The sequence below is a fragment of the Solea solea genome, chromosome 14 (genome assembly GCF_958295425.1).
Source record: "Solea solea chromosome 14, fSolSol10.1, whole genome shotgun sequence".
NCBI classification, from domain to species: domain Eukaryota; kingdom Metazoa; phylum Chordata; class Actinopteri; order Pleuronectiformes; family Soleidae; genus Solea; species Solea solea.
Genome location: NC_081147.1, coordinates 25,118,645 through 25,141,280, shown reverse-complemented (window position 1 = coordinate 25,141,280; position 22,636 = coordinate 25,118,645). Strand labels below are relative to the sequence as shown.

Here is a 22,636-nt window from a genome sequence, read left to right as displayed (position 1 = left end):
TTGCCAGATGGGATTCATCACAGCAGCAGCGCCGTCACTGGGCTCATTAGCCTCTTTGTGGAGGAATTCATCATGTTTCCGTTGGTTCTACACACACGTTCACATCGTGGATGGGTTTTTGGTTTAATCAACATGTCTCTGTGTATCTGTGTGGCATGGAGGTTACACGTTAGAACACTTCTTGGGTTATAATGTAGCCTACACGTCCATCAGATTTCATCATTTTCAACCACCCCGTTGTTTTCTGTGACACCAAATGGCTTCAACCTCTCACTCAGACATCGCTCCACTGTGGACAAGTGTTGCATTTTTCATTTCCTGCACCGTGAAACATCTGCACACTCCTGGGCATGCTGCATTCCCACTGGAGCCGTCCATCCCATCTGTAAACGCCGTCAACCGTCACTGCTGTGTCTTCCTTTCCATTTTACCCTCAGTCATCAAAAACTCTCCTCTTTTCTTCTTCTTTGTCACTGTCTCTGTCTCTAGGACTTTGGGGACGACGGCTCATTGTACATCACCAAGGTGACGACGACCCACATGGGCAACTACACCTGTCACGCTGACGGCTACGACAAACTCTTTCAGATCCATTCTCTTCAAGTGAACGGTGAGAGGCACACACTCGCCACACGGCACAGATAATTTTACCCCCGACTCTCATCTGCTGTGTCTCTGTGGTCGGCGGCAGAGTCGGACCATCGAGTCTCTCTCGTCTCTTTGTTGAGTAAACATCTTTCAGCTTCTTTATTTCAAGGTAGATTTTAGTCAAATTAAAAATGAATAACTGAAAAAATTGTGCCTATGGCCAAGAGGAAAGGAATCAGGCTCACAACTCAACACCAAGAGCTGGGATGCCCATGAGCAAGGCACCCAATCCTCGTGTGTGTTTACTGCTGGTGGATATGTGCTGCATTCTCAGTTTTCTTTATTACTGCACATGGTTACTTGCTGTCAGAAATCACTCTGAATGTCCTGAATATGACAAACATCATAAACGTGACTTTAGCCTGAACACATTTACAGTAAGTAAATACTGAAATGACTTCAAATTAGTTTGGTTCACTGACGACATTCGTTTGAAAAGTTCAGGTACGACCTTGTCTGTAAAGTGGTCAGTGTTTATAAAAGTCATCTTGTGCGTCTTGTCCAATTCTGTCAGCTTTCAGAACACTGGGCGTGTTTTTCATCACTTGCTCTTGGTTTTTTAACTTTCCTCTGCCATGTTGCGCTAGCTCCACTCACCCACGGCTCAAATTATTTTGAACGTTACAACTTTATTGTTCCACTACATTACTTAGCTATAATCCATTATGTTTTGTCGCTGCATCGATGCAGAATCGACCACGTCTGCGTCGCGGTGCATCGTAGAAACGATTAACTATATTAACTATAATAACTATACACCTCTACTGTGTAACAAAGGGTTAAATGCAGAGGTCACACTAATGAGTGTGTGTGCAAAGAATGACTAATTCTAATATCCCTACCTCGAGTATCTGCTAATACATAATGTATTTACCACCTCGCTATTTTAAAAAACATAATTCATCAACTGTGTGTAAAAAAATAAATAAAAATACAGTAGAAATAAGCAGCCCACAAACATGACTCAGCTAAAAATGCTGTTGCTTATTTTAATTTAAATGTGTTAAATAAATACATAAGATTCTTGGATTGTTTTGAACTTTGCATTTTTATGTCAGAGCCGATCCAGTGATATTTTTTTTTTGATCAGTACTGGAGCGATACTGATACTGAAGTCGTCATCATCAGCTCACCCCTCATTATTAATACTATTATCCTTTTTCTATTCCTGAAATGAAATGAATTGCTGTGCCGGTGAGTTACTAATTGCAGAAACAGTTTTGTATTCCTGCACGCTGTGGCTTTTTGTTGCACTGCACCAGCACCCTGCCCTGTTACACCAGTGTTTCTCTGAGATAAAACCCAATTAAACAACATTAATCAGGCAAATATGTGTGTGTGATATAGGGATGTTGCACCTAATATTATTTTAAACAGTTGAATCCACTTTATTTTATGAAGAAAGTATATTTTATTCCATTTCAGCCTGATAGAGACTGTTCCTCTGTTTTGCTCATTGGTTTGGGAGAGCGCTGGGTCTCAGTGGTGAGCCGTCCAGGTGAATTCTGGAACAGACGGTATGTAGCGAGGCCAAGAGGTGAAGTGGTCGAGCTTGTGCGGATGTGTCTCCCACACTGGCTCTAATGACCTGAATCTGAATAAACTACAATGCTGTAGCTGTGGAACGCTCAACGTCTCCATTACGGCTTTGACAGACAGCTGGCTCATTATCATTCCTTATGAAAGTTTGCTCTGAGGTTAATTACAATGATATGCGGGGCTTATTTTAACAAATATTGTGTTTAATGGGAACGGAGTGAATCCCGCGAGACCGATGACTTTTGGTGGTAATTGATACTGAAACTTCCCGGTGACCTTTTCAACCGCAGCCTCTGAATTCTCTCATTCTCAGTCTGAATGGGCGAAGCCTCCGAGGACCTCCTCCGTCACCCTGCACTGATGGCTGAGATTTTTCTAAAACTCAATTAAGAAGTCGCTGAAATAGAGGGCAACTCTGAGAGACTGTGTTCATAACGCTGCCCGTCACTCTTCAGCCACCAGAGATTCATAAGATACGTATTGTTCCGGAGTTAAATCAGAGGACCTGATGCAATTTAGACTGAATATACATTTAGAGGAACTTCTGGTTTGGTCTTTATTTCTCCATTTATTATTAACGGCTCGTCAGAGAGCCCATTTTTCCTACTCATACGTGTATTATCCGTGTGCCTTTATCAGTAATCTCCATGAAGTGGCTGTACTAGCTCTCTACAGGGAACCTTATTATCTTGAAGATGTTCCTGTTGTTTGTTTTGGCCTCTCTTTGTCGCAGTGAACCCACTTCACCTGCAGGAATCAATAAACTTGCATCTAATCTGTACTGGGGCTGAAAAGTGTGTCCAATCTTCCAGCTACTTTAGCAGAAAACAAATAGTTGTTTGTGGGGTAAATTAATAACCGTCTAATACACTGAGCCGTTCTGCTGCCAGAGAAATGAATGTTGAAAGCTGCATTTATTTTGAAAAGGAAATTTGAATAAGTATTTTTGACGAGGTAAAAGCACAGTATGGTTCCTAAAACTGTGTTTACTAGTCTGCTGGGGCGCCATCTTTTATAAATCACTAACTTTTCATGTGTTACTAATTTTGTTACAGTAGTAGCCTCTTTATCATTATATATTATATCTATATTACCGTAATTCATTGTGGAGTACTGGTACTTTTGGGAGTTTTTCTTAAGTCTGTAATTTTACATTACATTGTCATCTGCTTAGTTTCTTTTAAAAACATAATTTGCCACCGAGTAGGCCGATAATTTCGCTTGGTGTCTCTGTGTCGGAGTGGCCTGTGTCACCTTGGCCGCAGTCATGCTGGGGTTAACAGCTCTCAGTGACGTCTCCCTGGTGTGGAGTGATTTAAAGACTTGGTACAACTGTTGGCCAAGTCTAAAGCCACGAGGCCTCGCTGGGAATTAATGTGAGATTGGTAGAATTTAAGCCGATCCCCTGCGAGGTTAGCTGCGGGTGGCAGGTAAAAGGAGACGGGGTGTTGGTGTGCTGATCGAATGAGATGGATACAAAACTGGCCACCGGGACCTGGAATGTCAGGTGTGAAGGAGACGGAGGCAGACGTGAAGTTGTAGCTGAGCTCACCGCGGCGCTCTGGAAGCAGAATCTTTGATCAGCATCGGACTGTCTCTTTTTCCCAGACTTGCTGGTCCCAGGCTGAACGCTGCCGCGTCGCAGTTTTCCTTGGGGAGCGTGTGACAGTGTTGCCCACATGGGACTTGGGTTTTGTGGAAGTGTCGCTGTATCTAGGCAACGTGCGGCAGGTGAGACACGGCATGCGGAGACTTGTGGACTTTGAGAGCTCGGGCGGGGTCGCGGGGACACGTGGGAATGATGTGTTTATGGGACGGAAAAAGAATTGTTGTTGTTTGTAGTCGTACTTTTAAGGTGCGGTCGTACACTCAGGTGAACGTTATGTGAGATTCAAGCCATTCAAATGTCTAATATCTGTAACTGTTTCCATGTCAATCACAAACACTTAAAATGAGACCATCCTTAACCCTAAATCAAAGACTACAAAAGAAAATGGCAAATCCTCTCACTCTTTATATTGATAATTAAAAATAGCATTATCCTACTTTCATCTATAGTTAACAATTTCTTTGGACAAATATTATATTCCAACCTCTTGCGTTTAGTTGAATGAATAAAATAAAACGATATATAATGAAAGGACAATAAGGCACAGATGTAATTTGTGGAAAACTCTCATTTCCACCTCAAATCTTTTCTACAGCTTCAGTCATTTTAGTGTTTTCACTTTTTTCCACTAGCGATGTGATGTGTTTGTAACACAGTGGAATCGTATCCTGGGTTTCTCTCTCATTATTATGGGATGTGTGACGCTGAGTTTAGAGGGTGACTGTGACTGAGAGGCAGCTTTTATCGTGGCGTGTGCATATTTGTTGTGGTATGTATCCGTGGAGTTTAAAGCATCATGTGTGTTACTGTGAGTTGTTTGCAGGTACCTGAGTCACTTCTCACAATCCAGCACTTGACTGCCTTGGTTTTTTTTTTTTGTTTCCAAACAGCCATGAGTTCAATTTGATTGAGGAATTGCAACAAGTCTGCCAGGCTTAGTTGGAAATCTCTCAGAAGTGTGACGGTGGAGTCGTCTCCTGCCACGCCGCTTGTGTGCTCTGTGCTTGTGTGCGTCCGTGTGCGCGCCTGCTCGTCTTCTAGAGTGTTGCGGCCGTCAGGAAGCTCGCTGAGTGATTGACGACTGACTGGGGAGCTTTGTGATGGAGCTGTCATCCCCGCTGTGTCGCATTCTCCTGGCGGTGGCTCTCGTGACACTCTCAGAAACACATCAGAATGCAGCTCCTTTCACATCTCGTCTTGAAACGAGTTTGGAGTGGGGAAAAAAGAAATCCCACCAACCGGCTCTGTCCTTTCATTTCTGCCACCGTCCTGGCAACAGAAAATGATTTGCACACAGGAATTCTCGGTTTATACCTTTATGTGGTTAATAAGGCACCTGGTAGAAGAAATAATCATTGTTGTTGTCCATGGATTGAGATGAAGAAGCACGTAATGTACAGTATGTGCACTGGGTTTTGTTTAGTTGATGGTTTATTGTCTGAAAAAAGTTTTTTCACTTTCACAGAACTGTGTTTACTTGATATGCAGAGACATGAACTGAACACAAACCTAAATATCAAGGCCAGGATTGTGTTCATTGAATCTCAATGTTTAAGTTGACCTGATGAAGAGGTCAGAAATATTGAATTTTCTCTATCTACAATTGCTTTAGAATTTGAGCCTCATAGTCACGGATGACATTTTCAGTTCACAGTCGAGCTGTAGATTTGGTTGTTAGAAACCGTTGGTCGTTTTCTCGTCAATCAGAAGAAAATGCAGAAGAGTTAACGGTTGAAATGTCTCCTGACATGAACAACTATCATGAATCTAACCTGGTCTTTTGCAGACACTGTTTTCCATCGTTATCCTGCCCAATTTAGCTGAAGTGAATCAAGTATTTCACGTGGCAAAATCATGGCAAATGCCCACTTAGAAGCAAAACAACAGCTCTACTTAAATCACTGATCACAGATCACAATGTGATCTGGAACCAGGTTGTAGGTATTATGCGCATACAAGCCCTTAGTCCAAAACAAATGATTAAAAAAAGTGTTGTGTGATTTCCTCCTCTCTGGGTCTACACAAATACTCGATATGCAGTGAAATGAGCAAATTAGAATGGCAATGTTATGATTTTTAGAATAAAATGCACTGCACAATAAAAGGTGCTAACTGTGGGAGAGTCTGAACACTTTCTGAAGCCACTGCATGTTTATCAACAGAGTCATATACAGTAGTTACATATAAATGGGGAATACCTGCACAGAACTTTGACAAGGATATGTGATGAACTGGGATAACTGGCTTCACTCCGCCCAACACAGATGTTTGGTTGACTCGGGTCCATGAAATCTGCTTCTTCTGCCCGAGCCAGCCTCTAAACACCCATTCTCGGCTCTTAGAATTCTTAGACTCGATATAAGCAGACCTCTCCAGATTACACTCACACTTTTGTTGTGACCTGTCTGGCTGCTGCTGCTGCTGCTGCTGCTGCTGCTGCCGCTGCTGCCGCTGCTGCTGCTGCCGCTGCTGCCGCCGCTGCTGCTGCTGCCGCTGCTGTGGTTTTTACAACATCTGACTGGATCATAGGCAGAGTCCTTGAGTGCCGAGCGACAGCAGCCAGCTCCATCTCCTCTAATCACAAAAGCAATTTACCCAAAAAGGTGTGTGAGATGAGATGTGGGCTCAATGTCATGCTATCCATTTTCTGTCTGGCTCAATAGCATCAGAAGATATTTCTATATACTGTGTGTGTGTGTGTGTGTGTGTGTGTGTGTGTGTGTGTGTGTGTGTGTGTGTGTGTGTGTGTGTGTGTGTGTGTGTGTGTGTGTGTGTGTGTGTGTGTGTGTGTGTGTGTGTGTGTGTGTGTGTGTGTGTGTGTGTGTGTGTGTGTGTGTGTGTGTGTGTTGGCCCTAACAAAACACAGATCTGATTACACATTGACAACTTTTGCCTGTATTTTCAGCACCTGTTTTAGGCCTCGGGTAAATTGAATTCTCTCAGTTAATCTCAGTTTTTTAAACACCAGTAAGTGATGGATTATTGTGTTGAAGGAAAACCAAATACCTGAGAGGCATCAGGTATTGATGTGTGTATGTATATATATATAGATATATATACTGTATATAGTCATTTAATGTACTTTTTAACAACATCTTCTCTACCAAAAAAAAGGATAAACGATATAGTTAATTTTTTTTATCTACGTTTACACTCAGCCATACAGAATTTTCCTGCAAACCAACGAACACCTGCTAAATGTTTTAATCATCCCATCAGCCGACCATGTGGCCGGCGGTGCGTACAAACCACACCAGTACTGATCTGATGTTTGATGTGAACATCAAAAACATCTGCACAACACAAACATAATCTGTGTGACTTTGAAGCTGTCAAGTCACCAGAAATGATGATGCAACCATGTCGACACTGAGCAGAATCTGAGAGGAGAGTTTCAAACTTCATGAACGTATACTGTATATAAACTGTATAACCATTTAAGGCTGATACGTTGTCCTCGGCTTCACTCTACAGGACTTTAGGTCATGAAAAAGGACTTGTAGATACATCCTAAGTTTTAATTATGGCAGCCCTAATTAAGGGAACTTTGTGAAATTGCCTGTGAGGTTTTATTAATGAGGGGCTCAAGGGAACCTGCACAGTCTAAGCTCACAATGTACAGCTGTTGATTAATAGGCTGCTGTGATCCGGGGGGGGGGAGAGCAGAAATAAAAGTGTACACCGCGTCTGCCTTGACCCAAAATCTTACCCGACACTGTCAGACACACACGATTTAACACAATCCAGACATCACAGACACAGATCACGCAGCAGATAAATCAGCCGCCTCATTATGTGAAAGATACAGTAGCTGATTTACACTGTTCTCTCTGTTAGATGTGATTTAAAAATGTGTTAGAATCAAAGTGTAGTCAATTAATAAGGGATATGTTTTTTGAGTCAGAAAAGTCGAGGAGGAAACGCTGTGGGTGATGTCACTGGTGGTTCTCCTGTGAGTCACGGTTGCTAGTTTCCTTTTAGAATAAAATAGATGATGATGCAGGCTACACTTAATGACAATGCTATGGTGTGACTGATATCAGTAACAGTGTCCTTGATAAGATAGTATTTGTACAGATAAATGCATTTTCTTGTAACTTTTTTGCAGTGTCACAGCTCCATCCAGCTGCCGTGTCACACACACACAAAGCACATGACATAACCACAACATAAACATGTGTTGTGCAATACAATACAAAACAATTATAGCACAGATAGCGAAATCCTTTCACCGGGTGTTTGACCCCCGTCACCGAGTCTTTTCATGTAGTTTGATGACGAATTGTTGCACAAAAGCGCGGCGTCGCGGGTTCAAGGCTCCCCTTTATTGCCTTTCATCGTGTTAAAAACATGGAGAATGAAAATTGTCACTCGGGACCAACCAACCAACCATCCACTATTAAATCACATGACCCTGAATGTGTGGTTTGACGGTGATAAATCATATTCAGAATTTAAAAACGTGGTTGGGGTCGCCGACAGTGTCGCTGTTGAAGGCTGATTCAGTGAGGTTCTGTAAAGGTTGACCACTCTGAGCAGATTTTTATTTGATGAGACACTTGAGCGTTTAGAGCAGTGGGCAGACACTCGTGACAAACCATATTACAATGTTGGAGAACGCTCAAAAAGTTTAAAAAACAGAGAGAATTTGTCTGCTGGTCGTCACACCCTCGTCTTCTTCATCAGTGCCGTCCTCTAATCCAAATACAGTGGGTGCTTTATTTGCTCTAAACTGCCATGTAAGTTAAATGGTTGTTGCCCTGTAACATCCCCATGATTATGTCACAGGAGCAGCAGGCGGGACAGCTTCATATAGTTGGACTAAGCCTGAAATCACCAAGAGATTTTTGAGAAGTGGATCTTATTGGTAAAAATAAATCTGGGCATTCAATAGGACCCCATTGATCACTATAGTATTTTAATTGCTTCTGCTGTTCACTTTGCCATGCAGCTCCATGTTTCTAACGCTACATTAAAGGACATAAAAAAATAAAAAAAGAATTGGAGCAGTAACCAGCAACACAATATAAATATGCACAAACTGTAACCATGACATTTATGAAACCTGACCATCATCACAAAATGAAAAAAATCCAAATTAGAGCTGAAACAATTACTCGATTAATCGTTTAGTAAATTAATTGTCAACTATTTTGATAATAGTTTGATTGGTTTGAAGCTTATTTCATGATTAAAACAAGATTTCTGATCGTTTTAGCTTCTTGAAAGTTGAATATTTCCTGGTTCCTTTGCTCCTTATAAACAAAGAACATTTTTTTTAATGTAACAAACGATGACTGTTCTAATCCAAACACGCTCAGTATTATCTTCTGAAGTTACGTTAGTTGAGTACGTTAAATCCTGTGCTCAAACACTATATGAACAAGGCGATGTCGTTCTCACAGTTGAAATGAATCTGCACACAGAGAAAGGAGGCCACAGCTTTTCGTATATGTGAGGAAATTAAGCGTGAGTAATAATCTTCACTCAGAAGAGCTTACCAAGTAAGTGTCTCTGTGTACTTTGTTCAATCAGCCTTGTTAGTGCTCAGGGGCATCGGCGTCGCTGCAGTGTCTCCGTCACTCTGATTGGTAAAGTAACCTGGTTGCCATAAGAGTCCTTGGCAGCCCACTGTGGACGGCGCGTTGGCAGCCGGGTTGAAGTAAACGCCAAAGCCCCGGAGTGCCGCGGTTACCAGATGGCTGTGGCAGCAATCTGCAATTCGTTCGCTCACCTGACTGAGTAAAGACTTCCTCTAAACCCGGTGCCCACAGGAAATGGTCTGCACAGCACGTCTGCCTTCGCCGCCGCTGCCAAGTCACTCGCTTCCACCCTCTGCTCACGTTTCTGAAAGGAGGACACTGATTTGGGCCACGGAATTATTAGAGATTGCCGGACTCGTGATGTCAAGATGGAGAGATTTGATGCCCCTGTTTAAACCACTGCCAGGTTGTCATCCCATGAGCTGTTGTGGAATTTTTTGGTGATTTTAGTGGGATTCTCCTCACAGATGCTACTGTTTTTTTTATATATATATATAAGTTAGTTTTTTTTAATCATTGTTGTGTTATTTAGAGAAGGCTCCTTCGCTTTAATGGATTATTCAAATTCATCATTTTGATATTTTCCATGTTTTGTGGAGCAGGACTCTTAGCAGGTTAGCTCCGCGGGTGTAGAGCAAAACTTGTGGCATATTCTGAGCCAATGCATAAATACATATTATTATGCGTTTGTGTGCTTTATTGATTTATGTTGATTCATGGTTCTTGGAAGTACAGTAAGTGGGAGAGTTTTTATTTATTTTTGCTTCAGGGTAGTGTAAACAAGGGAGAGACTCCAGCGTGAGAGTGGCACAGAGTGCAAGAATGTGTAACAGTGTGCAGCGGAGCGACATTTACTCTGTGCTTCACACATTTTGTTTTGTCTGCCTCTATCCTCTCATCTCCTTCCTGACAAAAGGTTACACAAAATCCATGACTGCCGAGCTAAATCAATAATATCTGAACAGGGGTTCTTTCCCTTATTTATCTGTCTGATTTGTTTGGCTCTGCAGATCATGTTAACCTTATCTAAAGGTATTCAGCAATGCTGATCCTATTAATAGTGAGTGCTAATGCAAGTCTTGGCATCTTCTGTAAAACTTCTCATTTAATAAGGTTGCTTCATTCCTCAGGTGCTACATTCATAACAACCAGTTTAAGAGTGCGTTGCATTTATTCATATCTCTGCATCCCCCCCCGTCTCCCCCGTCTCCCTCTTTTACCCCCAGTTCCTCCCGTCATCAGAGTTTACCCCGAGAGCCAAGCCAGGGAGCCAGGCGTCACCGCCAGCCTGCGCTGCCACGCCGAGGGTATACCCAGCCCCCAGCTGGCCTGGCTGAAGAACGGCATGGACATCGCAACCAAGCTGTCCAAACAGCTCACCCTGCAAGGTGCGCGAGTGCAGAGTTAACTGCTTACTCCATGAGCACTTGTATATTTTTATTGCCCGCGCGATGGCTTCCATTATAATTTTACTGCAGCTCTAACACTTTAAATGTTACAGTTACTTTTACAATCGCTACCATTACCACTTACACAAATGTCACTGTTATCGCTGCTGCTTGACCGTGAATACTGTCTGTTCTGCTCTTTATTATTCTTTACATACTGTTAACAATAACAGTATGTAAGTATTTCTTCTGACAGACGCGTGAGCCTTAAGTAGCTGAAAGGTTGCTGGACTTTTTGGTTCGATGTCATTCATTGTTGTTGCTGTTTTCAGCCCAAATTTCACAGGCAAAGTTTCAAATGATTTGTAGGTTTGTCAGTAAACTGTTGACGTGAGACACTTTTCTTTTGAGGCTGCACAAAAAAAACCAGTAAATATGACACACAGCATGTGGCGGTCGGCTCTGACTCTTGTTCTTTCTTTGAACTCCTACCTGCCTCTCTGAAACAAACCCCCTCACTCTTCTACTTAACATGTTAGAGAAGTGTTATGTAAGAGAGAGATGGAAGCATGAAGACTTTTATCTCCTCTCATTTTGTTTGTTGTTGTTTTTGCGTCTCCGTGAAGCTAACGGGAGTGAGGTGCACATCAGCAACGTCCACTTTGAAGACACCGGCGCTTACACCTGCATCGCCAAAAACGAGGCCGGCGTGGACGAGGACATCTCTTCGCTCTTTGTGGAGGATTCAGCGCGCAAAACTCGTATGTATATGCAAATGACGCTGTCCATATTTAATGTTTTTATCATGCAACGATGGAGCCTCTGTGAAGGAGACGATGGTGGTACTGTCTTCACACTGTGTCACATCACGCCTGGTTTCTCACGCTCATTCTTAAGCAAACTTTATCGTGGTGCCTGGGAGAGATGAGAGAATTTCAGAGAAAGAGAAATAATTTTAACTTTTTGTCAACTGATAAATTGATAAACATCAGTAACATTTTAGCAGTTATTTAAGTGTAAACAGTGTTACCTTAGAATAAGTTGTGTTTCTACAGTGGCCCCGAATGGACAAACCAATCAGACTGTGTGTTTTATTTGTTATTTAGTGTTTTGTCCAGCTGTAAGCGACATTTCTAAACATTATAACAAAGTTATAAGTTATAAACAGTTAAGACAAACAGAAAGGGCTTAATATCCACTCCAGATTAAATATAGGAATATGCAAGTTTAGACATATGTACAAACATTATGTAAAAGATGTGTAAAGCAGCAAGTGATAAAAGAACAAAAAGCAAGTAGAAGGGCTGGACCTTCCTGCCTGTTTTACCTCACTGCATTAATGAAGCCATAACAGGGCTCCAGCGTTTGGTAAAGGTTGGCATTTGGAGCCTTGTGTTCTTGATTTTTGAAGTGGAAGCTTACAAACAAACAAAGAACAACAGTGTCGTTCTGGTCTGATGTCCTCTCTGCAGTCTCACCAATAAATGTCTGAACTAACTCTTTATCCGCTTTTCCACGACATAGTCCCGGCACGACTCACCACACCTCTGCACGGCGTGACTCTACGCGCTTTGGTTGGTTTTCCATCACAGTATAGTACCTCCTCAACGTGGGCGGGGTCATCACACACAAACTAGTGACTAGTCAAGCAGTTATTTCCGATGTACTGAATCATTAGAATCAGTTGATTAAAAAGATTTGTTCACAGAATCATTTCCTTTGATAAATGTTGGAGATTAACGCGTGTTTTCAGGACGATTTTTAAGTCTTTTTAATTGATCTACAGTTCGACATTGTTCGGTTTGATTCTTGTGTCGGACGTCACGCTCTGACGATGTCACGTATAGAATCGGCTCAGAGCAGGTGCTAAAAAAATGACCAGGTACTGTCACTAATGGAAGAGCAAAAAAAGATGTGCCGTGCTGTGCCGAGTCATGCCGGGACCATGTGGTGGAAAAGGGGCGTTACACACACTGGACATTTAAAGACATATTCAGTGTTTTCCTCAACTTTAGAGTTGAAGACACACAAGTGACCTTCTTGCATTTATTTGGCACAAGCAATCTCCTCTTGGTTCTCCCCTTCAATACAATCTCATGCTGTAATTAAGTCTGACCTTCTCAGAAATGTCAGAATCCGTCTTTTGGGGTTCAAGACCGTAGTTGTTAGTGTTTTGTTTTAGGTAATTAGTGTTTCCCGAACAGCACACACACACACACACACACACACAGCCACTCTGCAGTCAAGTCACATGCCTCTCATGTTCTCCCCTCCCTTACCTCTTGAAGCTTTTGATGCTCGACTTTGGGCCAAAACGGTACAAGGAGCTGGATATTGCCGGCCCTTTTTTTTTTTGGAATAAGCAATCCCACAGGACCGGAGTTCAAAGGGATATTAGCACACAGCAACGTTAAAGAGGGAGAAGAAACAGACTTTACTACTCTGACATGAATGTGTTACTGACTGTATGACTCCAGTCCAACTACATGAATATCACCTTTTTCTAGGAACTAGTTGAGTGGGTAAATGGAGGCCGTGCTATCTATTTTCCATGGATTAAGTGCCTCTGTGAGCCTGGAGCTAATGTGGGGTGTTAGCTCCCAGTGCCTGCAGTCATCAAATACTCAATCCCTCGCTTCTGTGCTGTAAATTAAACATCCTGACGAGTCAGTGAGTTCAGTAAGGAGGCTTAAAATCTAATATCTATGCACAGGTTACATGTTTTTAAGAGCCAATTTTGCTCCTATTATAGTTAAATTGTCACTAATCCACCAAAATGAATTGGTTATGTTTTGCTTAAATCAAGAGGCTGGAAAACTTAGCAACCTGTATATACATATACAAGGTAAAAATGTAGTTGTTTTTTTATGACCAAATATCCAGAACTTGAAGATATTAAATGTACCGGTAAATAAAATGCCAAACTAATATGAACCAAATGGAACCAAAACACGTTTATTTATAATATGATTTAAATGACAAACCCCCGTGTATTTTATCAGGTTGCTGCGACTTTGCAGATAATCTTTTCTTTGACACATTAAAAGCCTTTTTTCTTTTAAGGATTTCTTAGCATGGAAACACCTGCCGGGTTTGACGAGTCTCGTTTGAGATCTGCTCGTCGCCTCACGTCGCTTTTGCAAATGAAAGCGCTGATATTCTGCTCTCTTTTACAGCTGGAAAAATGTTGCTAATTGGCTTTGGATCTTATATAATTCACCGTTGCAGCCACGTGGGGCCGTGGCACTGTTACGTTTCAATTATCTCCAAGAAGTTTTTTTACTTTATCTCACCCTCTGTAATGAAGATACGCTCAGAAAATCAAGATTATAAAAAATATGAACTCTGAGACGGGTCAGTATCGTCTTCCTATCATTGAATTAATGATGTCTCAGTTAGGAGGAATTATGCAGCAGAACATGTTTTTATTTTAACAAAAAGTGCTGGACACAAGTGTGTGTGATTTGGACATGAATTATAAAGAGTGCAGCAGAGCGAAATCTTATTTTTCACAAGTGTAATATCTCCATTAACTTGCACATGAATAATTAGTGTGGAAACATTTGACCAAATGATCCTCAGATTTATGAACATTGATATAAATCATATAGGAGAAGAGAATAATATACTTTAAGTGCTTTCCGCTGTATAATTTCCCATGAACAAAGGTGAAACAAACAAACACAAAAGTCATTAAATCTGTGCGAAGGCAGCAGGTTTGAGTTTTGACCCCCGCTTGTTATTTGCATTGCCTTGGTATCTGATTAGTCGCTGCAGATGGACAGATATTCTTATTGGGTGCTCCGAGGAGAGGCCAGCTGGGTGATATTTTCTAGGAGAGCTGCCAGCTGCTGTCGATACGTCAGCGTTTAAGGCCAGAGCAAAACATCTGGGAGTTTGGAGCTGTCTGTGTGTGTGTGTTCTGCTGGTGTTTGTTAACAAAGCATCCTCAATCACACACACACGTGTTAGCGTTCTTTTTTACCTTAACAATTATTTCCCTGTTTGTGTTTGTGGATGCATTATGTTCAACACGCAGCTGTTATTGCGACAAAAATGCTAATCGTAAAAAACAAAACAACACCAGTGTGTTATGCCAAAATCCTAACAGATGATGTTGCAGTGAATATTTAGAGTGTATAACAGCACAGTCGCTGTCTGAGGTTTATTCACGTCAACGTGTTCATGTGATCAGTCGAGATGCTTACACACACTCAGACATGCTGCAGGTATCACACTGAATTATCTCTGAACTTAACTTCTCATTTTTGTCAAATTAGTCATGTACATTGACATAATATATATAATATACATATAATATATATAATATACATATAATACATATAATATATATATATATAATATACATTAGTGATGTATCAAGCTGGTTCTCTTTAATGAATGGAAGTTTTATTCACACGTTGAGTTTTTAAATTACCAGAACTTGTTTTCTTTTTTCAGTCAAAAAAACGAACAAAAACACATCAAGCATACAGAATAAAATACTGAAGAAAACACACACACAGCTTTTTAGCCCGACAACAATCTTCAAAATCATAATGCAGAACAAAATGGGATATTAAGTAACGGCATAATTCTTGGTCGAGCTAACCCCAAACAAGCTGCCCCTGGAAATAATTTGATGAAAAGTCACTTTAAATCAAGTCGCTTGATAATCGACGTCCGTCTGTGTCTGTAAAAGTGCAGACTGATGCAGTTAGAGAGCATTCATTCATTCATTCAGAGTTTTTTTTTCTATTCCTCAAGTATGAACAATTTCAGCTTCAAAGTCTTGCTGTCAGTTCATTTTCTGCCTCAACTTTAGTCTCCTGCTTCCAATAGTTCCCTTATATACATAATCATGATAAATCAGACTGTAAATACTAGATTCCAAAAAGAGCTTGTCCTTCAACTCGAAGGTTGTGAGTTCAATACCCTTAACTCTTAACTCTTAAACCCATGTTGCTCTTGACGGCTGTACCGGCAGCGTGTGAATGCGCTGTATGAAGTGTGAGTGAATGGGTGAATGAGTGAATGGCAACACTGTAGAGTAAAGCAGCTTTGAGAGGTCATCAAGACGAGGAAACCCATTTACTCTGCACTTGTCTGACGCAGCCGTTTCCAACCTTGTGAAACAACTGCCTCTGCTTTTCCTCACATGGTGTCCACCTCTCGTCTCATCTCCGCTAATAATCCGCTCTTGTTTTCACCGTCTCACTCACTTTTACTGGCAGCGATCAGCATTTTCATCGACACTCAGCCGGCCTTTACCAGCTCATAAAACCCGGCAGAACCTTTCATACAAGAGCTTTTTTGTGTTTCCTGTGATGCTGGGCCCATGATACACTTTGTTTTTGTAGACGAGCAGCTGCATGTGTAAATACCCTGCACATCAGTAACCAGTAACCAGCTCCCTTAGGAAAGCTCACATTTTAAAAACAATGTAAACATAATGACAACACACCGAGAGGACGTAGGACAATGGAAGGAAAACAGAGAAAGCTTAAGTAGTGACACACACTCGTTAAGTTTCTTTCAGTGTGCTGTTCAAGTGTCTTTCATTTCTGTCGACTCACAAACTGCAGGTGATGTCCTACATGAAAGACGATTAAAAACAACACGTGTGCACATATTTACCTGTGTTCTACTAATCATGTTCTCATGTGCAAGCTGTGGCCAAACTATAATCAACATCAAAAACTCAACACACGTGTGTGTGTGTGTGTGTGTGTGCACCCCATCAGTATCCCATAAATCACAATCATGTCCAAGTCCTCACTCAGAACTGCAGCCTTGTGTACTCACGGAGAGTGTGAATCCATATCGGCTCCATATGGCGCCGCGTTCTGGCCATTTCACACTTTGGCTCCGTTATCACACGTTTGTTGTGCAAACGTCTGCTTTGACATTCTGGTTTTTGTCAGAGACAAAAACACGACAACTGTCTAACCGCCGCAGTCTAGACTAAAACTCCAAGGTGTCTTTCAAAGCCCATTTCCCAAATTTAACCTCTAAAATATGAAGTTAACTAAAGTATTGAGAATGACTGGAGTAGGAGAATCCTCAAAAGTTTTCTATCATAGCTTTATTTTTTTTTTTATCCTCACAGAATCAGCATTCCAAAAATATTCCTTCCGGCTCCCAGAGTGAGAAAAATCTCAAAAATGTTTTGTGTATACAACCAAATTATGCAACTTTGGGTAAACAATGACATCATAGCCTCACTCCTCTCCTGCTCTTGCTTTCACTGTCATTCTTTTCTTTACAGAAAGAAAAATATAAACTCAGAAGTGTTCAGTGTGCTTTGAGAGAAGCTGCAGGATGATCTCTGAGGATGATTGTGTGATATAAGCAGCAGACGCTCCAGAGCAGCTGCTAAAATTGACCTCACGCTGAGATTCTGTCAACATATTTTCTCTAAAGATGAATCGACTTGATCAGGACGTGAAGCATCAGTCGTGAGAACATCAGAGAAAGAAAGAAAAAAGACAATGTCCTTAGAAACCTTGAATAAGCTTTTTGTCCGTATAAAAATTCCCCTCTGGTTTTTCCTACCTTTGGCAGAAGGCAGCGGTCATTTACGGGCACTGACTCACTTGTCTTTGTCAATAAAATGGGCGTCATTTTGTGTAATCATTTAAAGTGAATAATTTTGGTTTGTGGACGAAACAAGACATTTGAGAACTTCATCATTTCCAGGTTTGACGAAAACCGATCAACATTTTTTAAGGTTTTCTAATATTTTATGGACTAAACTATTATAAATAATCCACTGATGAATCAGTTATGAAAATAATCGTTAGTTGCAGCTCTAAAACTAACAGTGGCGATGATCTCTGTGCGTAAACCAGCAGTTACGACGGCAGGTACATAGCAGGCACTTTGCACAGTCTCTATCAAACAAACCTTATTAATAAAATAAGCGTTAATAAGCTGCAGCCCTGAATAACATGAAAATGCATCAGGAATCTGACTTTTGTGGAAAGCAATGATCTCATTTCAGAGAAAGCATGTTTACGAGCTGCCCTGGGCCACTCTGTGAAACGCCTGAATGAGAGGGAGAGAGAGCTGAATGCTGAACGAAGCCGCTCGTCAGAGGACTGAATATGATATGAAGCAGGAGATTAACGTGATGTGATGATGAGTGAGGCGTGAATGAGCTTCTTCAGATGAATTTGCCACAGAGGGGATTAAAGGTCAAAACCTGAACCTGAAACTGAAACGTATTGTTTTTTAAAATATACCCATGTGCTTCATTGTTTGGGAAAACCTGAGCAGTCTGTCACCAGGAGGCAGAGCGCCATCCATCTCTGACAGCCTGCTGCTAAACTGGCATAAATATCTGCCCTTCACAATGTGCCAATTATTTCTGTAGTGTCACAAGAGCTGCGAGGCTTCGAATCAGCGTTCACTGCTTTAGACTCTTCAGCGTCTCATGTCTCTGCGTCAGCGCCGCACTTCACGCCTCATATCAGGGATTTACAGGGTCATGTGTCATGCGGCCAAGATGCTGCTCCTCTTCTTTACCTATTTGGTAAATAACTTTTAATTATAGGAACATTCACTGAACTCCGAACAGCTCATACACTTAATTAAAGTTGAAGTTATATGAAGACGACGTCCTTATTTCAGGATTATTTAGGGCCTCATGCTCTGGCTTTCTCATGGTCTTCTTGTGTTTGGAGTCTTTACTTTGTGCGCTGGCATCATGGACATGCTCCATGCTGTTTGTGTGGCAGCGTTACAGCGCCATATACAGGCCTGGCATGTATACTACAGTGTTTAGAGTCACTTGGGCGTAGGTTGGTGTGACTGTGTGATTGTTAATTTACAGTTTGTCAACTGTTTTGTTTTGCACCCTCTCTCTCTCTCTGAACTCCTCTGTTATTGGACACAACCTGAGCCTAGAGGAGGAGGAGGAGGAGGAGGAAGAGGAGGAGAAAACACGAGCCCAATGTCACCCCCTAAACCTTTAAAGCCCTCTTCTCTTCCAAACTTTTATGACCTCACCTGCAAAGTGCCTGAGTACGAGAGGCTATAAGGACTTGAAAGGATGTGAAATAGGCAGTTAATGCTCCTTGATGAAGCTTAAAAAATGAGGATGTATGTGTCGAGTTTGGGACTTTTTACTTTCTGTTGACTTATGGAGTGGACGAGGGACTTGACGGCTGACTCCACCCCCCCCCCCCCCCCCCCACCCCACTGTCTGAAACAGGAATGACTTTATGCCACTACACGGTGTTAATTTACAAGTAAATCCCACCACAAAATTAAGCAAGGACGATGTAACGAGGGGCCACACACGATGACGAGAATTGAAAAACACGGAAGGATAAACTCTCTATTCTGTGTTTACGTGTATTTGCTCTTCCTCGATGTTTGCTGCTGTTGTGAAGGCGTTCGTCTGTTGCTGGCTGCTCTTCCATCACGGCTGCGGCTCCAAGGGAAGGGGGAGAGTCAGCGGTGAGTTTTTACGACAGTGAGGATAAAGCGGCCGACACGAGGCTGAGCACGAAGAGAAAAAGCAAAGTTCTGCTTTAAAAAATGTCTGCGTTATGGTTGATTCTGCGATGTCAACATGAGGACTGGTCACTACTTCTATGCCTTTTTGAAAATGTTGCCATCTCAGGTTACAGTTTAGTGTCTCACCCGCTCACTGTTAACTGTAGGTAATTGCCTTTGGCAAAGTCAGCATAGATGCCATAGATACTTCTGGAAAGTCTCAAAATGGACGCCAGGGAATGGCCACAGTGGGACAGAAATAAAGCCTCACCTCACTGAGTCCGTGAGTCTTTGAGGCGTGGACAAAGAGGTCGCTGGATTTTTCATTATATGCTAAAATGGAATTAACACCAAAAATGAGACTCACCTCAGCTTTAGTGAAAGACATTTCCACTTAATCCTGTCTGTCTTACTTTGTGCAGGATTTCTTTGGTCGTTCATTTCATTCTTATTTGCTCTACTCACAGAGCTGATTAGCATATAGTGGGCGAGGCATATATGGAGAACATGGCCGAGCAGCTGTGGTGGCGCTGGGTTTGTTTTCAGTGTCAGTGACTTTATCACCGTGCGTACCATGTCTCCGCCCTCCTATTGGCAGAATATTTTAATAGGTTAACAGTTGCCTCGCTCACAAAGGTTGATGTAGCTTTGAAAAATAAAGTTTATTATTGGATGCACATTGTTTACAGGGATGATGCATCTTTCAAAAGATGAAACACAGAGCTGGGGGAGGCAGCTTAAATGAGAGAGCGTGTTTTTGCAGACTTGGTTTCAAAGGTGCCGACATCAATATTCAGACACGGTTTCACAACTTTAATCTCCGATGTCTGTCGATGTTTGTCTCCGTATTGTGACAGCACATGTTGTACTGTTGCAGGGGGTTTGATTATAGTCTCTGTGGCATGTGACTCCTGCAAAGCTCATGAAAACGCGAGCACTCCTGACAAGCAGTCAAACTAGGATGCAAGTTAGTTGCTTAAATTAGGTAGATCAGAAAACGGGTACCTCTGTGTTCTTTTGTACTCGATGTCCTACTCTGGTCTCTCCTCGCAGCACTTTGTTCTATATCTATGGTTTATTATTCCATCCTCTGCTCCCACTGTAAGTGACCCTTACATACAGCACATGGAGTCTTGGAGCTTCAGTGGGCAGAGGAGGAGGTTTACTCAGGCATCCTGCAGAACATCTCCACTCAGTCGTGATCGGATATCGAATCTTAAAATCCTATATTTGTGACGCACTGTGTGAGATCACGTCTCCAAAAACACTTTTAAAGCCACAACTTTCTTGACCTTGAATGTAGATTTGACTGTGACGACGTTTTTTTCTTTTTTTGAATTGAATTCTTCAAAACACGACAAATAATCCTTGATTAGTGTTACTGATGAGTAACTCTTCACCTCCCTCAACATAAAACCCCGGCCGTTTCATGCTCATAAATCCCCTTTATTGCCCCTTTGATGAACCTTTTACTGTCTGTTTTATGGACTGCGCTATCTTTGCCTCACTCATCTTCACACTGTCCTCATTACATTACTTTATTACACTGTTTCTTCACCATTATCCAGAATCCAGAAGCTTGTGTTTGGATTAAACAAAACGAGGCACTGGGTTAATTTAAGAGTGAGATTCCGGGAGGAGAATCTAATCCGTGAACAACTTACTTCACACCGAGGCTGTTTTATTCCACACTATCGGCCTCCGCCAAAACAGCGTCCGTGTTTCCATCACAGTGGGTTTTCACACTGTGTTGGACGTGCTGTCAGCAACAAGCAGCTCTAGTGACGCCATCCACGAGCTTTCACACTCAAGTTATTTTAACACTCAGTGTGTAAAAAAAAACTGGCGTTAATGGTAACATTGGTGCCCCGCCTTTTGCCATATGTCCGTCAGGATTGGCTCCAGCTGCCCCGTAACCCTCATGTGGAGGAGGAATGAATGAATAACAGGTTTATTTTACATAAAAATAGATTCTCATTTATTTATTTAATGTATGTTATTTAAGCTTTGATGTTTCAAGCTCTCTCTCTGCAATAAGTTGTACTTTTTTCGGGGCAAACTCTCAGGGATTGTTTTTCTTCGAGGATAAAGTCTTTTGAATATTTTCCCCCTAAAGACACGACGCAGCCTTCAGTTCCCCCACAGACTTCCAGCTGCTCGCTCTAATTCTAGTGCAGGCAGTTTGTGTTTTTATGAAAAGTTACCTGACTGTAAATACGACTGCCTGCTCTTTCTGTTGAAGTTAGCCCCGCAGTCGTCAATCATCTCTCAAATACATGCACCACGCAGCTGCTAAGAGCTGAAAAAAAAATAAAGAGATAAATAAATAAATAAAATCATTATAATTTACTGGCTGAAGAATGGGTGGTGAATATTTATTTATTTATTTAAAAAAACTGTAATTACTTGTTGAGTTATGTCTGTGTGGTGCAGAACGAGGAGGCACAAAGAATTCAAACAGATATTTTTCATCAGTGTTCTCTCAAACACTAGAGAGAGAGAGAGAGAGACGCCATGATTTCACAGCTGCTGTGAATTAGAACATGAAATATGTCTGTGTAAAATGACCCTTCATAAAGCGCCATTTTTACAAATGATACAGGAAGCTATATTGTTGTGTTGTTGTTTTTTTTAACCATGATTGAGTTTCAAATTCATGCCCTGCTCTTTTTGGATAAAAATGTGAAAAGTTAAAGTTTTAGAAAATGAATTAAGACAATGAAACAAAGTCTTAAAAGATTTAGTTTGACATAGAACAGACGGGATCAAATATAGTATTCATGAAGTTTCCAGTGTCTGTCAGACAGATTTGACATTTAATATTTATTTTAATATTTTAAATATTTTATTTACAAACAGTCCCAGTCGTCAGCTCATCTTATTTGAATATTTTCAATGTCACATTGTCAGCCACACACTCTCTGATTGGCTAGATTGTGTCATCAGTCTCATGACTGGATGTCATGTTAACATACATCACACAAAAATAACACCACAGCGGGGGGGGGGGCTGTGTGTGTGGCTGTGCTGTCAGACAGACAGACAGACAGACAGACAGACAGTGGACGTTGGCAGGTGCATGTAAAACACAGGCTCAGCTCAAGTAACGCTGCAGAGCGAGCATATTTGTATTGTATCAACACAGATTAAGACAGTTTTTTTCCACAGGTTGTCGTGATAAAGTATTTGTGTTCTGTGTATAATTGAAGCAAGACTCCAACACACTGCAGGGTTCAGTATTTCCCAGAAACCTCTGGGACAAACTGAGGAGAGAGCGGCAGAAAGAGAAACGTGCAGACGCAGGGCCGTCGTCCTGCGTTACATTTTGCATTTCTGCCGCCGCTCTGACCCAATTAGTCCACCTGTATTATGCATTCGCTGTGTTCTGCCACGCCGCCGCGGTGAAC

General features: G+C 41.7%; 1 protein-coding gene across 3 annotated transcripts in view; it reads left to right on the top strand.

Annotated features, from left to right (window-relative positions):
• Window positions 1-22,636, top strand: part of fstl5 (follistatin-like 5) — a 170,693-nt gene that overhangs the window by 122,989 nt on the left and 25,068 nt on the right. For all 3 annotated transcript variants that reach the window (XM_058650034.1, XM_058650033.1, XM_058650035.1), the window contains 3 exons: window positions 490-610; window positions 10,566-10,727; window positions 11,354-11,488. In XM_058650034.1, the coding sequence (XP_058506017.1) occupies window positions 490-610; window positions 10,566-10,727; window positions 11,354-11,488 (418 nt within the window). The remainder of the gene's footprint in view (window positions 1-489; window positions 611-10,565; window positions 10,728-11,353; window positions 11,489-22,636) is intronic.